This window comes from Lutjanus erythropterus, chromosome 1, assembly GCF_056507025.1.
Source record: "Lutjanus erythropterus isolate fLutEry1 chromosome 1, fLutEry1.hap2, whole genome shotgun sequence".
In the NCBI taxonomy this organism is placed as follows: Eukaryota; Metazoa; Chordata; class Actinopteri; order Lutjaniformes; family Lutjanidae; genus Lutjanus; species Lutjanus erythropterus.
The window spans coordinates 2540058-2555518 of record NC_139317.1 but is presented as its reverse complement, the minus strand read 5'-3'; the positions used below and the strand labels follow the sequence as shown (position 1 = coordinate 2555518).

General features: G+C 39.5%; 1 protein-coding gene across 1 annotated transcript in view; it reads right to left on the bottom strand.

The window, feature by feature from the left end:
- Positions 1–15461, bottom strand: part of LOC146332465 (SH3 and multiple ankyrin repeat domains protein 2-like) — a 318816-nt gene that overhangs the window by 178674 nt on the left and 124681 nt on the right. The window contains exons 8-10 of the mRNA XM_084717344.1: positions 14487–14654; positions 10010–10126; positions 1558–1635 (exon numbers count right to left, since the gene is read on the bottom strand). Coding sequence (XP_084573470.1) covers positions 1558–1635; positions 10010–10126; positions 14487–14654 — 363 coding nt within the window. The remainder of the gene's footprint in view (positions 1–1557; positions 1636–10009; positions 10127–14486; positions 14655–15461) is intronic.

The following is a 15461-nucleotide window of genomic DNA, read 5'->3' as shown; positions in this document are numbered from 1 at the left end:
ATGTTCCGCTGCATCATAAGCAAGCAAGAAAGTGTTTTTTATTGGACGTAAATGTAGTGTATGCCCCGTCTTTAAAAAATAACAATACCAGAACCAATCCCAGTACCCTTAAAGTGACCCAACTGATTACTTCACTGGATACCTTCTTTTGAAGGTTCCTCTAGATCTGAGTACCAAAAGGATTGAATGCAGGTAACTTTTGACTGGAGAAGTTTTAATACTACTTAGTAGTAATAGTCATGAGCGAGAAAGCATTTCGTTGGATGCAAATTTAGTGTTTGCCCTCGAGTGCAGGATGAGTCAACAGTTTTTAATCACTTTCTAGTAAAAGAAAAACTCTAAAACACAAATAAACATACCCGAGAATATCTACAAATCAACTTTTGTCATTGTTAGACCAGATACTGGCATATATGTAACATAAAGCCAAAAACATATTTGATAAAAACACTTAAAGATCTATTTTGTCTTCATGGGAACTTAAAATAGAAAAGATTACATTAAGAGTACACACTCTTCCTACAAGCTCTCCTTTTTTTGAACATCTTTATTGATTTTTCATGGTACAAATGTCAGCGCTATTATGCAATACGTTACACTGCAAGTTTTTCTACAAGCTCTCATCTACAAAACCCTTTCAAATCAAAATTGCATCTAGACCTGTTTTTCCTCAAAGTCGATGTTTAGCACACACACTGCGTTTCAAGTATGTAAAGCATCTAAATGACTGAACGGACAATGTTGAAGTTTAATGTTTGCTCTTGGTTGTCCTCTAAATACTGTTTAACTGAAGTAAATCTAACCTTTATTTAACCAGGAGTCCCTTGAGATTGAAATCTCTTTTCAGAGGGAGACCTGCCCAAAACCCCAGTACAGTTTAAATAGAAATAAAAACAGCAGACAGGGAATACAAATATCAAATACACTAAGGAAGAGACTAAATCCAGCTCAAGTAAGGCAGTTGCATGGACTTTTAACTTGGCTTTAAATTTCCAAGGGGCCTAGATTGTAGAGAAGTAAATCCAGGGAGCAGAGCAGGAGAAGACTTTCTTTTTTCCAAGCTCAGGACGGTGGAACGAAGCTGAAGCCTGCTGGAGGTCTGTGTCTGTTTACTAAACTGAAGGATTACATGCTCATCCATTATAAAACTCTTCCAGGACAAGTTGGATAAACTCAAAATTGTATCTTGAGCTGTTTTTCAGTTCCTGAAAGTTAGACATGCAGCAGATAACACACTGTGTTTTCAATGTGTAAAGAAACTAAATGACCAAACAGACGCTGTCAAGGTTTGATGCTCGCTTTTGGTTCTGCTCTAAACGCTGTTTATCTGAAAGGAATCTTATGTTGGCCAGCAAGACATTTGCAATCCCTGGTTGCAACTGACCTTGACCATTTTGCACTGTTGCCATGGTAACAAATGAGACGAAGAAAATGTGCCTGCTACTAAAAATGTTTTCCCTACACTGAAAGCAGAAATCAATCTTCTATAATCGCTTTACACATTAAAAAAGGCAGTGAAGAAGAAGAGGAGTGTTTGGGGGGTTTTTTTCACTCTACCTGAAATGGACTCTGGCTGTTGTAGTTCTTTACTTCTTTGTCAGCTCCACGAACAAGCAGCACTCTGGCACAGTTATCCTGAGGGAAGAAAGGAGAAAAAATATTAAATAAAGCTCAGAAAATGTGTAAAACAACACTGAGATCCTTTAATTCTCCTACTTTTTGAGGAAAAAGGCAGATTAGAAGAAGATTCCAATGACATTAGCAGAAATTTTCCAAAAGCATAAGAAGTGAGCAGAGCAGCACTGATGGTCAGTGTGGCTAAACATCCCAGCACTGACACAGGCAAAGGAAAACAGAACATCTACTACCTATATGAGGACTGGAGCTTCACTCGCTGTTAAGTGTGTATCTATTGCTCCACTCAGAGAGAAAGAGGGAGTGAGAGCGAGAGAGATAGATAGAGAGAAGAACAGAGAGATGGAGAGTGCTGAGGGGTTTGAATCTACTGCACAAATCGCCCACAAAGTGCTCAACCACGCATGTACTGTGCACACACACATGAATATAAATACTTTTTTTAGATCCACAATAAGCTATTGAGAGTTGGAAAATCGCTCACAGATCCTGATACACAACCATCATCTGTACAGTGCTGCTGGCATTACAAATATTTCTGCCATTAGACATTTAGACATCTTATTTTAAGACGTGTTATTTTTACTCGTGGACGTTTCCATCTGGAGTGTGGCAATCCCACGACATTTCGCTTTCTATAGAAGCTGCGTTTACTGTATAATGAAGCTTCAAAATGGAAATGTGTGACACATCAGAGATATGAATTGAGGCAGAGGCATTTTAGCTTTTAGGATATAATTAGAACCAGGGCAAAAAAAGGAAATATAAGGACTGGAGAGACAGAGGGTAAAGTGTGAGAGAGGTCAGATTTATCATGTCCACAATGCTGAGGATAATCCAGGATGTTTGCAGCCTGGACATGAGAGGAAACTTCAGCTTCAAATGGATTTCTCTTGTGCGTTTCATGTTGTGTTAGTGAGTGAAGATCACTGATGGAGAAGATGACAGTGGAAGTAGAGAGGAGGAGGATTCTCGCCAGAAGTTTTTAGCTTTCTATGTTTTTATGCAACATTCTGCACTGGAATCTGGAGTACTCCATCTATCAGAGAGGAGTGAGAGCTCATGCATATTTATGACGTACAGTATAACAACTTAATAACAGGATAATCCAGGCTACATCAACCCCCTCTGTTTCACAGATGCAGCCATCATTATTGTCTTCAATGCTTCAGCTCTGCAGCTTTAAATCATAAGACTCGGGATATTCTACTGTATATTTGTATTATCATCCACAAATCCTGTGAAAATACTAAAAAAAAAACACAGTCCGGCCTCACGCCAAAGTGTGTAACAGACCTGCCGATCCACTTGAAGATACTGTGTCAGTCTCATATTTTGCCTTGTCTAATCGTGAAAAGTGCATAAAGGTCCAGTACCAGCAGGGGGCGATGATGCTCAGAACTCATTTTGTCCGTATTTGTGCACATTTTGTAAAAGTTGATGGATTCAGACAAAACAGAGTTTTATGGGGGCAGTGTTGCCAATATTTCAAGCGACAAAGAAGTTTAAATAATCCTCAAGTACTGGAAATGAGTTCATCGTTAACCGCACAGATCACTTTTGTGTCTTTTCCTACATTACTACTTCATCACGTATCGCCGTGTTTGTTATTGTTACAAGCTTGCAAGCTTTGCAAGGTTACAAATTCTTACATGTATGTGGATGGAATAAAAATTTGCACTGCATTGCCATATTTAAACATTAAAGAAAAAATATTCTGTTTATGAAGTAAAAAATAGCCTATACATGGAAACACTGTATTTAATCTCTTGTGTTGATCAGGGTTGTGATTAAAGATTTGGGTAGGTCACAGCATTTCATTTTGGGATTGGTTGCTCTAGTAGATGTATAGTTTTACATGCATGCCAACATAAAGGATGCCTGGAAGTATGTGGGCAGTAACAGTTACATTGTTTTTAACCCAAATCATCATGTTTTCTAAACCTACCAAAGTAGTTTTGTTGACTGTGGTCCTCACCTGAAATGTTAGTCAGCAAGCTTTATTTCGAAAAAACCAAACAGGATGTTAAAACTATTTTAGCTAACTTGATCACAATTAGGAGTGAAAAGTAAATGCGAAAAATAGGTGATTGTCTCCTTTCCCATCTCCAGTAAATGAGTTTGCCTTCCTTCTTTTCATTTTTTTCTGATTTGTGCCAGAAAGCATCGTGTGTGCAGGAATGATAGAGGCTTTGAAAGGTATCTGTGTATTCAGCTATCAGTACTTTTGTAGCTCCTAACTGAAACTCTGTGGTTTGACATTCAGTTTCTCTCCTTCATCGATGTTTTTACTTTTAGGCATCTGCTTTATTTTACTGTTTTGGTCACTTTCAGCTGTTCGAAGACATGTTCAGTTTCTACCAATGAAAACCCAACATTTCCTGATTTCCTGAATTGATCCTACCAATCCTACAAGTTTCTGTGTACTGAAAGCCTGATATATTTTATTCCTCTATGGCATAGAGCTCAATTTTTGTCCCAACACTACTGATCTGACTTCCCCATTTGCAGGATCCTTTAACAACTAGCCTTCCTGGGGTCCATGTGGTTCCTCATGACATAAATTATAGCCTCTGGAATTATTTGCTCAGAGTACTCCATCTACCAGGCAGGAGTGAGAGCTCATACATATTTATGACCTACAATATAACAACCTAATAACAGAATAATCCAGGTTACATCAACCCCCTCTGTTTCACAGATGCAGCCATCATTATCGTCTACAGTGCCTCAGCTCTGCAGCTTTAAATGATAAGATCGAGGGATATTCTAGATTTTTATTGTCATCAACAAGTCCAAGGAAAAGACCAAAACCAACACTGAATTAATCCTGCTAATGAGTATCGTTTGTGTATCCAAAATCTGATTTATCTCATTCCTCTGCTTCCGTTTCAAAAGCCAATCAGCTCATAGCAGCTGGTCAAGTCAGTTAAACTGTCAGCTGGTGGAAATGGTGAGACTTCTGGATGGGGAATAACATCTTATTAATTTGTTTGAGGAACAGGAGGAATGGGTGCCATTAGAGGTGATACAGACTCCTCTAAACGATGGAACTGCTCCGAGAAAAGAAGGGAGAACTTCTGCATCCAGTTCACAGCATAATTCTGCATAAGCAAATGTGGTACGGATCCACATTTTTCACAGACAGTTTAGTATCTAGATCTCTGTATGTTTGCATGTGTTTTTGTTGGTAAACTGTGTACACATGACATCTCTTGCATGTCTTTCTGTCCAGGGAGAGGGACTTCTTCTCTGTGAGTCTAATCCTTTTTTTCTCTGTTGTAAGGGTTTTTTGGGGGTAGTTTTTCCTCCCCTGATTCAAGGCTGTAAGGACGGATTGAAAAGCCTCCTGAGGCAAATTGTGATTTGTGATTTCAGACTATATAAATGAAATCTGACTTGACATAAGCCCCCTTGGTATTCCATTGAGACACCCATGGATGGCTTCAACCCTCTCGTTTATTTTAATGTTTTCACAATTTCATCAATGCTTCAAATCTAATTGTAGCAAGTAACTGACTAACAGACAGAGTTTCTTTTAATGCTATATGGTGATAATAGGGGAAACAATACAATAAGTCCAGCCTTATCCTTTAAGAATCAACCTTCCCACAGCTCCATGCACTGACAGAGAAGCAGCATTTCACACTTCCGACCTTCTCCACAACATGCTGTGCAACCAAGAAATGGAAAGGCAATTTCAGAAAAGGTCAGAAGCACGTGGCTCCTCTTCTATAGAAACAGAATTATCTTTCTTAAGTGGGACTAAATGTTTCCTTTGATTCAAATGCACCAGTGGGCTGTTTTTGATTCTCAGCTTAACTGGCCACGCTCCAAGGGCAAAGTGTTAAATGGTCTCAGATGGCTGGCCGTACAAACAAGGGTTAGAGGCTGCCGCTGACCTTTAGCTAGAGGATATACTGACAGATTTAAGTGAAGTGGTCTTTGAGACGGTTCTTTTATTTTCTACACATTCAGTTAAGGAATAAGGCTGGAGTTATTCTGTATTTTCTTATTGTCAACAAAATCCTATGAGAAGACAAAAGCAAACAATGTGTTGGTCTCTTCCGTCTCTCAATGCTTTCTCACTTCTCTGCCCAGTCTGTGGGTAAGACTCAGACATTTCGACAACAGCTGCTCACTGTAGTTTTTAGCAAACCATACTTAAAAAAGACACAATTGTGTTTTATTGTATAAAAATAAATAATAATAGTGATATATCAGTCTTTGGATACGCAGACAATACTTGTTAGTGTGATCAATTTATTGTTGTTGGTGTTTACACATGGGATTTATTGACAATTAGAAATATAGAGAATATCACCAGCCTTATATATATTAAGACATTTTAAATGGAAAATAAACAAACAAAACCACAAAGACCCCAAGATGATTATTCAATGGAAGCTTTGCACCTTTGACAGATTTATCAGCAGCAGTGTTTCCCAGACTTAGAGTTGTGATGAAGGCTGCTCTGATACCGTTATCTTTACATGGCTCAGATAAAACCAAATATGTGCTATTAGCAATTGGCAAGTACATGATTCTATGCACTGATCTGATACCAGGCAATATATGAACCCCAAAATGGAACACTACTATTTCCTAGCAGCGTCTTGTATGTATTTTTTTTTCCCAGGATGGCAAAGTCTTAAGTTCTATGGCATTCATTGTCCGTATGTACTTGTTCATGTTTAGTCTCAGTCAGTGGAAATAACAATGACAGCATTCACATCCATACAGGGTTAGTAACCTACAGCTGTTAAATGATAATAAAAGTAATAATAAATATATTTTTTGAATGCACTGGTATCAGATTTGTACTCAGTATTGGCAGGTATGCAAAATTCAGGTTTTAGAATCAGTATCAGGAAGGAAAAAACGGTATTGGAACATCTCTAGTTACCACACAAAATGTGTCACAGACTTATTTTTATTGTGTCGCCGTCATTAAATCAACAAGAAAACTGCATAACAATGCAATTATAGACTTTTAGTCTGTTTTGGTTTTTCTTGTGCACTGTGAATGATAAATATTACTGTATTATTGTATTCCTATTAATATAAATACTAGGACATATCACACCAGTGCATCATCAAGTCTTGATTTCAGTCCTTTACAGACTCTAAGAAATAGTGTGTTGACAGTAATTGCAGCTGTTGGAAGCAATCATCAGAGGAGACTACAGATCTCTGTGCATGGAGGCTGAAGGTAACACCAAGAGCGTGTTCCAGAGATCAGTCCTGGGACCACTACTATTCATTACATATCAACAGTCTTGATCAAAATGGCTTTCATGCAAATGTTCACTTTTATGCTGATGATACTGTAATATACAGCTCTGCATCTAAGCTTAACCTGGCTCTCTGTCAGACACAACTTGTTTTTAATACCATACGCCATCTTGTCCCTGTGTGAGTTAAAACTTTCTCAACGCTGACGAAACAAAACTCACAATGTTTTCAAATACAACATCTAAGCCACAGAACCTCTCATCAATCACCACACTTTAGGGCTTTAAGAGTCTATATCACAATATATATGTACATCTCAGTTGAATCTTAATGGTTGAATTTAGGTTGAAAACGATAAATATTTGGTTGAGAAATGCATCAGAAATAGAAATGTAAGAAAAAACATTGTCATGTGTATTAACAGAAAACTATTTTGGATAAATTTGTATCTATACGAGTTAAGTATATTTAAGATGTTTACTTTTCCTGTCAAAATTGTAAATTAGCTGTTACCCGAGGCTGTGTCAGGAAACGGTCACATAGTTCTAACTATAATTTGCTATTAGAGGAAGACAGTGACTTGGTGGTATGTATATACTTCTGGGAATTCTCCAATCTGCAGGAGCCCAGCATTAAAGCATCAAATACATGAGCATGATAAATAAAGTGCAAGCAGAATTTAAAATAATTCATCCCATGGGAAAAAGGAACAAAGACCCTGCAGGGTGTGTTCAAACAGAGCAGAACTGAATGATGTGGAGTCAGCAGCAGTAACAGCAGCAAACACGCGTCAGCATACAGAGTGAAGGTGAGCACAGAGTATTAAAGGTCCTCGTGTCAGTTCTGAGTGATCTAACAGGATGTTCCAGATGTTCCGGATTTACAAAGCATCTGCTCCCTTTGAAATGTTTTCTTTATTACATTCAGAAAAATACAACATTTACAGGCAAAATGGGTTCTTCTTCAGGTACAGAGGAATCAAACAGACTCAGGTGTGTCACTGAAGAAACAGTCCTCATCCCACCTGTACGCCGTGGCTGCAACCAGCTGGATGAATGCAACTAGAGCTGAGCTAGAGCTATTTGTCTTGACCCACTTAGTTATTATATCACATTTTGATGATTATTTATCAAAAATCTCATTCTGTTCATATTTTGTGAAAGCACCAGTATCAAGCAGATACTGAGATACCATTTAGCTCCAGCTCCATGTGCAACCATCGAAGTCTAAATCAAGATAATACCTACAGTACATCATAAGTAAAAACATTTTTCATAGGAAATAATCAAATTAACTACAAACCAAACAAATACTTTTAAATCCTTGCGCTAAAAGCATATGACAGAGTAACATTTTGAAGAGGTACTGCACAGTTAAACATGATTTTTGAGCTGTAATCTAACTAAAAGTCTGGACCAAGGTCCAAACTAAGGTTCTGTTTTTTTTTGAGACACTGTTGACATGTCATATGTACGTCTCGTCCTCATCACCTACATGGGCAGCGTCTCCCTATATTTGATTGGTTTGCAGACGGGCGTGTGTCTGATGTAGGCCTGTTTACAGTTCAGATTCACATTGTTGTCACACTAATATTATTATAGCTCTCCTACCACACAACAGGTTTTTTTTCCACTTGACTCTTTATGAAGTCGTCAGACCAGATATAAATTAAACATCTGGTCTCTTCCTGTCCCCATCTGCTCCATGGCTCATTTTGTTTTGGTGAGTTGTTTTTTTTTATTTCTTCCAGCTCTGATGATATCCTGTCGTAATTTCCTGCAACTGCGCCGAAAGTCTGAACCATCCAAAAAATGTTTTCACACTGGAAACAAACTGAGCCATGGTTCAGTTTGATCCGGACTGAGACCACCACTTTTCACCAGACCAAAGTCTGGCTTTTTGGTCCGGACTGAGGTCCACGGGAGGTTTAACACCTGTAATTTTGAAAAGGCTGAATGTCCTGAGGTAGGTTTGAAAACCCACCATCTATTGTTTTAATTAACCCTAAACATTACAAGACCAATGCTGACACAGAGTCGACCGTTTGGGACTAATCTTCATCATGAAATCTATATAAGAAAATAATGTTAAAGGGATAGTTGTATGAGGTAGTGATAGTCAGTGTATGAGCTACAGTAGATGCTGGATGGAGAAGCAGAGAGGAGAACCAGCACAGACGCTGAGCAATGTACTTCTGTGGACAGGAGAACAAAATATATTTTAGCCATCTAAAAGGTCCATCTAAAAAAATCAATATCAGTTTAAATGTACACTATATTTAGAATGTTTTCACTGCTTGCCATTTCTGACAGGAAAGCACTGTTTTATAAGCCAAATATCATTCTCTCCAAACCAACCAAACTCCAGGGGTAAAATCAGTAATTTTACCTCACAGAACAAATGAGTCACTGGTCTACCGCGGCCTCAGTTGGTTAGGGTGTTTATGTCGGTGAGTGGCTTCAGTGAATCTGAATGATCCTTTTAAAACACCAAAGTCACACAGTAACACAAACTAGCTGACAGATTGAGGGAGCTGCAGTTCAGCAACTCCTGTGTTCTGCCAGATAAAATTACTGGTTTGACGCATGGAGTTTGGTGAGTGATATTTGGTTTATATAACAGCAGTTTCCCACCAAAAAAGTCTGTCTGGTAGCAAAGTAAAGTGGTGAAAATATTCTAAACATAGTGTGCACTTGCACTGATATTGATATTTTTATGTGGCTAAAATATCTGTTGCTGCTGGCGCTGTCCACATGTCTTAGCTGCCTCCAAACTGGGAGAATCTACTGAAGTTAATACACTGACCATGGATAAGTACCTCATACAATCCCACATTAAATAATCTGAACTATCCCTTTAATGCTTTGTAATCAGAGCCCCCCCTCACTGAGAATCTCTGGCCTCACACATCCACCCCTTTTACAGGCTACATGCAGGACAGTATGTTGCTCCACATTTCTCCCACTTTCTACAACAGATTTGACAGAACTGGCTTAACTGTCTTAAAATAGTAGCAGGTCAATCCAATAGTGGTATGTGCTCTCATTCACATTACACACACACACACACACACAAACACACACACACGCACATCTATACTCATCAAGTACAGAAACCCACACACTCTCTGCCAGCTCACCTGGTTGTATAGGGCACAGATGTGTAGAGCAGTGTTTCCCGAGGCGTTCTGGGCGCTCATGTCTGCTCCGTAGAACAGCAGATGCTCCAGGTGCTGCACATGGCCGTGCCGGCAAGCCTGCACACACACACACACACACGCACACACACATATTATATTAGTTCACCGTCAAGTAAAGCCTTTATCATTTCCACTAGACAGTAGTTGCAGTGAGCGGCCTTTAACACTAGATGTCAGTGTGCTGCAGAGGAGATAACATCAAGATGAAGCAGCTGTTACCTCAGTTTGAACCCACCCATCAAAAGATGGGGGGGATAGATGAGTGTGTGCAGAGTGAAAACTTAAAGAAACAACTGCACAATTGAATTCACCAACAGCAGAGTGTAAATTAAAACAATTACAAGCAGATGCTGAGCAAGAAATTACTGCTTTTATGAACCAATTTCCTCTTTAAACAGCGTTAATGTTTGGGGTCGTGGTGGCGACAGACGGGACTTTGCTGTTTGGTGCAAGGAGGGATTATTTTGAAATGGCCAATTTAAACTGTCGCTTATTTCAGAGACAGAAATTTGTGAGGGAATGACAAAAACCCAAATAGCTGCTTATCAACCCAAGCAGGCCACAGGGGGAAAAAAGTGAGCAGAAGAATTAAATTTGGTTAGAAAAGCATTTGCACAGCCAGGAAACATTAGGCTGAATGTATTTGAATGCTTTATTTTAGAAGTCTGTTTTTACTGTTCCATTAATCTCACCTCAGCTGGTTCAAAGATTTGAAATTGCATTCAAATGTCTACTGCTGAATGTTTTTTCAACTGACAGTTGAGCAAGTGTCACCAGCTTTGGTACAAAACATCTCTGGATCAGGCTGAAAAAAAGTTGCTTTTTGATATTCCACACAGTTTTACTACAGCTGACCTCAAAGTTTGCTCAAATGCTGTGGGCAGAACTTATATTACAAACAAAGTCACATCTCTTGGATGCTTTGTGCTATTGCAACCACCTTTGGAGGAAATGTTTAAGTTTCTGAGTGATCATGACAGATCTGGTGCCATTTGACCCATAGGTGATGCTGTAGCAGCATCATCAAACTACACAGGAAAGAAGTCTGTCTTTCTGTGTCTCTCTAGCCGTTTTCACATGAGTGTGAAGTTGGAATATTGTCCAAATGTGCTCTTGCATACATGCAGCATACATTCAGAGATTGTCCCTTGTCCGTATGGTTCAGGCAAGAGCTGGTGCTTGCAGAGTGTGCAGGAGGACAAGGACTAATCTGTAAGGATGACTGCTCTTTGCGCTGATATCAAAATGAACCACATCTCAAAATTAAAAAACTGCAATGGAAGCAGAGAAGAGTGATAGACACGGAGGGTAGCAAGACTCCAGTCTGCCTGCTTGGCAGGAAAGACACTTCGTGCTGTGCTGGGATTTGCAGGACACACACTTTCACTTTCTGACTAATCTGATGTTGTCACATCACAGATGATGAAGACGGGCATTAAAACATGAGAGACTTATGTAGACTTAAACTGATCAGTAGATAGACTTAAAGAGACAGTTCACCCTCATTCTGAATAAAGGTCAGGTCTAGTTTTTTAGTTTCACAGGAAAACAGTGTTGCAGAATCTCCCAAACAATTGCAGTGAATAGTGACCAGTTTTCAAATGGAAAAATGCCATAAAATGCCCCCCTACTGCTCATCTGGTGTAATCCAACTCTCCTAAAGCCCTGTTGTGCTGTTCACTTGCACATGCACACCATCACACCACACACACCCAGTTCAGACGGTGTGTGAACGTGAACGTGGCTCTAAGCTGAAGGATCTACAGTGAAGATTTAGTCTAAAAACATGGTGTAAATGACGTCTTTCAAGTCAACTTGGCTAGTCAGGGCTTTAGGAGACTTAGATTACACCAGATTCTACAACGCCGTCTTCCTGTGAAACTCCAGCACACATATTATATTAAGAAAAGTCTAAAAACTAAACCAGACCTTCAACTGGCATGAGGGTGAGGAGATAATGGCTGAATTTTCATTTTTGAGTGAACGTTCCCTTTAATGAAAACAAAATGATCAGTGACAGAGTGTAAAGCGATATACAGGCAAACAGATAAGCACCAAAGCAGCTACACACTGGAACATCGTCAACGCGCCCGCTCACTCGCTCCAGACCCTGTCCTGCTCTTTTCACACGTGGTCACCCTGACTTTGGACACAGGAGCTGACAGGGTGAAGTTTGGGCCAACTAATGTGGACATTTGTGTTCACACATACAGCTCCTCCGAGTAGTGTCTAGATAAATGTAGTGTATGTGTGAAAGTGGTTTCTGTTTGCATGTGTATATGACTGTCCTTCACGTATCTCGAGAACCATTCATCCGATCGACTTCACACTTGGCGGGTGTGTTGCTGAGCACCCAAGGGAGTGCAGTGTTGAGTGTTAAGTCGATCGGATGAGCAGTTCTCAAGAACGTTACAGACTGAATTTCTGGGGGTCAAACAGTCATTCCACTCCAAACAGACACGCTGAAAGCAACAATACTGGTAGTCGTTCCTAGAGGAAGTGATGTAGGCGGTAATGAAATCTGAATACGAGATGTAACTGGACACACATGATAAACACGGGTATGAATGGCGATGTGCCTCAGCTGTCCGCCTGTGTTCTGATTACCAAAAAACATTTTAAATCCAAAGGTAAATGGGGTTTTAGTCTTGTTGCTTGATAAATGACGTAAAACAAATAAAACATTTATGGAAAGTCATTCTAGTCAATATTAAATAAACACAAATAAATAAATATGGCTGTGAGGAACACTCATTCACCCGAGGACCGGGCAGGTGATGCTTTCTGTCAGAAAGCCCTAAAGGCAAACTCCCACACACTCATATATTCAGTGCTGTTCTGCATATGCATATAGCACAGTGGGATTGTTGCGGCCTAAAATATCTGATTTCACAGCAGCTTTTCTAAAAGATTGTGATGCATGTTGCAATGTTTTTAGCCATTTTTTTGCAATTAAATTGCAGCAGCAGGTGAAAATTGCAAAAGAAAGCTGCTTTTCTTTGTATAATTCATTAAAAGTTCTAAGTAACCTTACCATAATGATCATGATTGCAAAGAACTCTGACAAAATCTACTTTATTTGCGTCTGGGGCATATTCCACAAAAAGGTAAAATCATTTTGGAGCTCATATTTGTCCATTGAGACGTACATGTATGATGTTTGCACGGGGGACTGCTGTTACGGATAGAACTCATGGGGAGCGGTGGTGATTGGTCCAATTTGCAGAAAAGCTGTGGAGTTTAGACAAAATCGCGAGGTCACTCAGAAGTCACAGGGATTGGTTGAATTTGCGTGACCTGTTGCCATCGCAACATCACAACTTCCTGAAGGGACTGATATAAGAACAGGAAATAAATAAATGTGCCATCAGGAAGTAAAAGCACCTAGAATAAATAAAAGTGTTTATGTATTTATTCATGTATATATTTATTTAGAATTGACTAAAATGGCTTTCCTCTTAATAATGTTTTTTGTCATCAGTGAATTATTTTAGTTCAACTCTTTAATCTTCACTCAGTGTTTTGATGTCAGGAGTATGATTTTTTTTTTTTTAAAACAGGCAAGTAGTCTGGGGCATCCAACCATTTGCTCTAGTTCTAAAAATATTTAATTGCACACAGATTGAAACATGAAACAGAATCATGATAAAATGATTGTGATCATGCTAAAGAAAAAATTGTTATGTGATCTTTTTGCCATATCGCCAACCCTCCTAGTTCAGATGACGTGTTTTCCGTCTGTAATGTCAAGCATTCTTAGATGTAGTGAGAAGATCAGTAAAAGTGATTTTATTCAGAAGAGCTGGGAGGCAGAGAACACAAAGTTATTAATGAAGTCATGAATTTTAATATTTAGCTTTTATTGTTATAGTGGGTTTTAAGTCCATGTTGTGTTAATTACTGTTGGATGAAAAGGATCAGGAGGTTACTAAAATTTCCAGGATTTTCTGAATGAATGTGAACACAACCTTGAAGCAGCCAGCAGCTGCTGTGTTGTTCACTGTCCTGCCTGACAGCTGATTGTTATCATGTCTGAATCGGGATGGATCGGGGAAGGCAGAGATTTTGCAACTTGACAGCAAGAGCGAGAGCGAGAGATATAAGCAATCTGATAAAGCTGATGGCCCAAACACACATATGCACACACACACACACACACACACACAACACGGTGTGTGGACGTTCATAGTTTGTCACTGCTGCAGGGTGGCTCTCCTTAAATGGCTTTATCTACATCGACGGGTAACAGCTGCCAAGACAGTCGCCCACAGCCGGGGAAGGCTGTGTGTGTCTGTGTGTGCTTTAGTAATGCTTTCCCAACACAAGCTGTCGCACATAACAAACAGCCAAAAAAATCCCTCTGTGCTCATGTGTGTGTTTGCACCAGCTGGATCAGCTGGTGTGCATGTGTGTTTACCTGGTGGACTTCGTGCCAGCCGTTCTCGTCCTGGCAGCAGACGAAGGCGTGGTGGTTGAGCAGGAGCTCGCAGCAGCCGGGGTCGCCTCCCACCACCACGCTGTGATACAGAGGGGTCAGACCGCGGCTGTCCTTGTAGTCCGGTGACGCTCCCAACTCCAGCAGGGTCTGAGGACGAACGAATTACACACATTGAAATGTACTTTGTTGAATAATGTATTCACACTCAAACTTCAAGTTAACTGACAGACACTTCCTTTCTAACACACCATCCTGGTCACCAGCAGCACCACCTGCAGCCCTGAAATTTGTATTAATAGTAGCATTGACAGGTTAGCTAGCTAATGGGATTTCAGGGTAGTTAAGTAAGCAGTGGGTCTGATTAGCGGTTGGTTTAGGTATAGTGGTTGGTCTATGTCACTTAAATTAGTGTTTGGCCTCTGTAGCTTCAGTTAGTGGTTGACCTGTTCAGATAATGTTACTGGTTGGTCTGTGTTGGTAACATTAGCAGTTGGCCTGTGTAGTTTAAATTAGCAGTTTATCTGTGTAGCTAAAATTAGCGGTTTGTCTTTCCTGTAAATGGTTCTTTATCTTGTGTCAACTGATATTGATCTTTTTTATATCTAAAATATGTTTGTTTGTTTGATATGTTTGTTGTCCACATTGTCCACCAGTTCTCCTGCTGCTTCTCCAAACAGGGAGTGTGTCAACCACCATCTACTGTAGGTAATACACTGACTATAAAAAAGTACCTCACACAACCCCAACAAAACTATTCATTTCATTCAGATATGATGATAATCGTCATCATATCTTCATCATTATAATAAACTTTATTTCTAAAGTTCTTAAGGTCTTTTTTAAAAGAAATGTTACAAAGTGTTTTATTCTGTCATGAAAGATAAAGTACAAGTGATTAAAATATCAAAGCTGACAAAAGTTTAAACATGATAATTGAATGGAAAAAAAACCTAC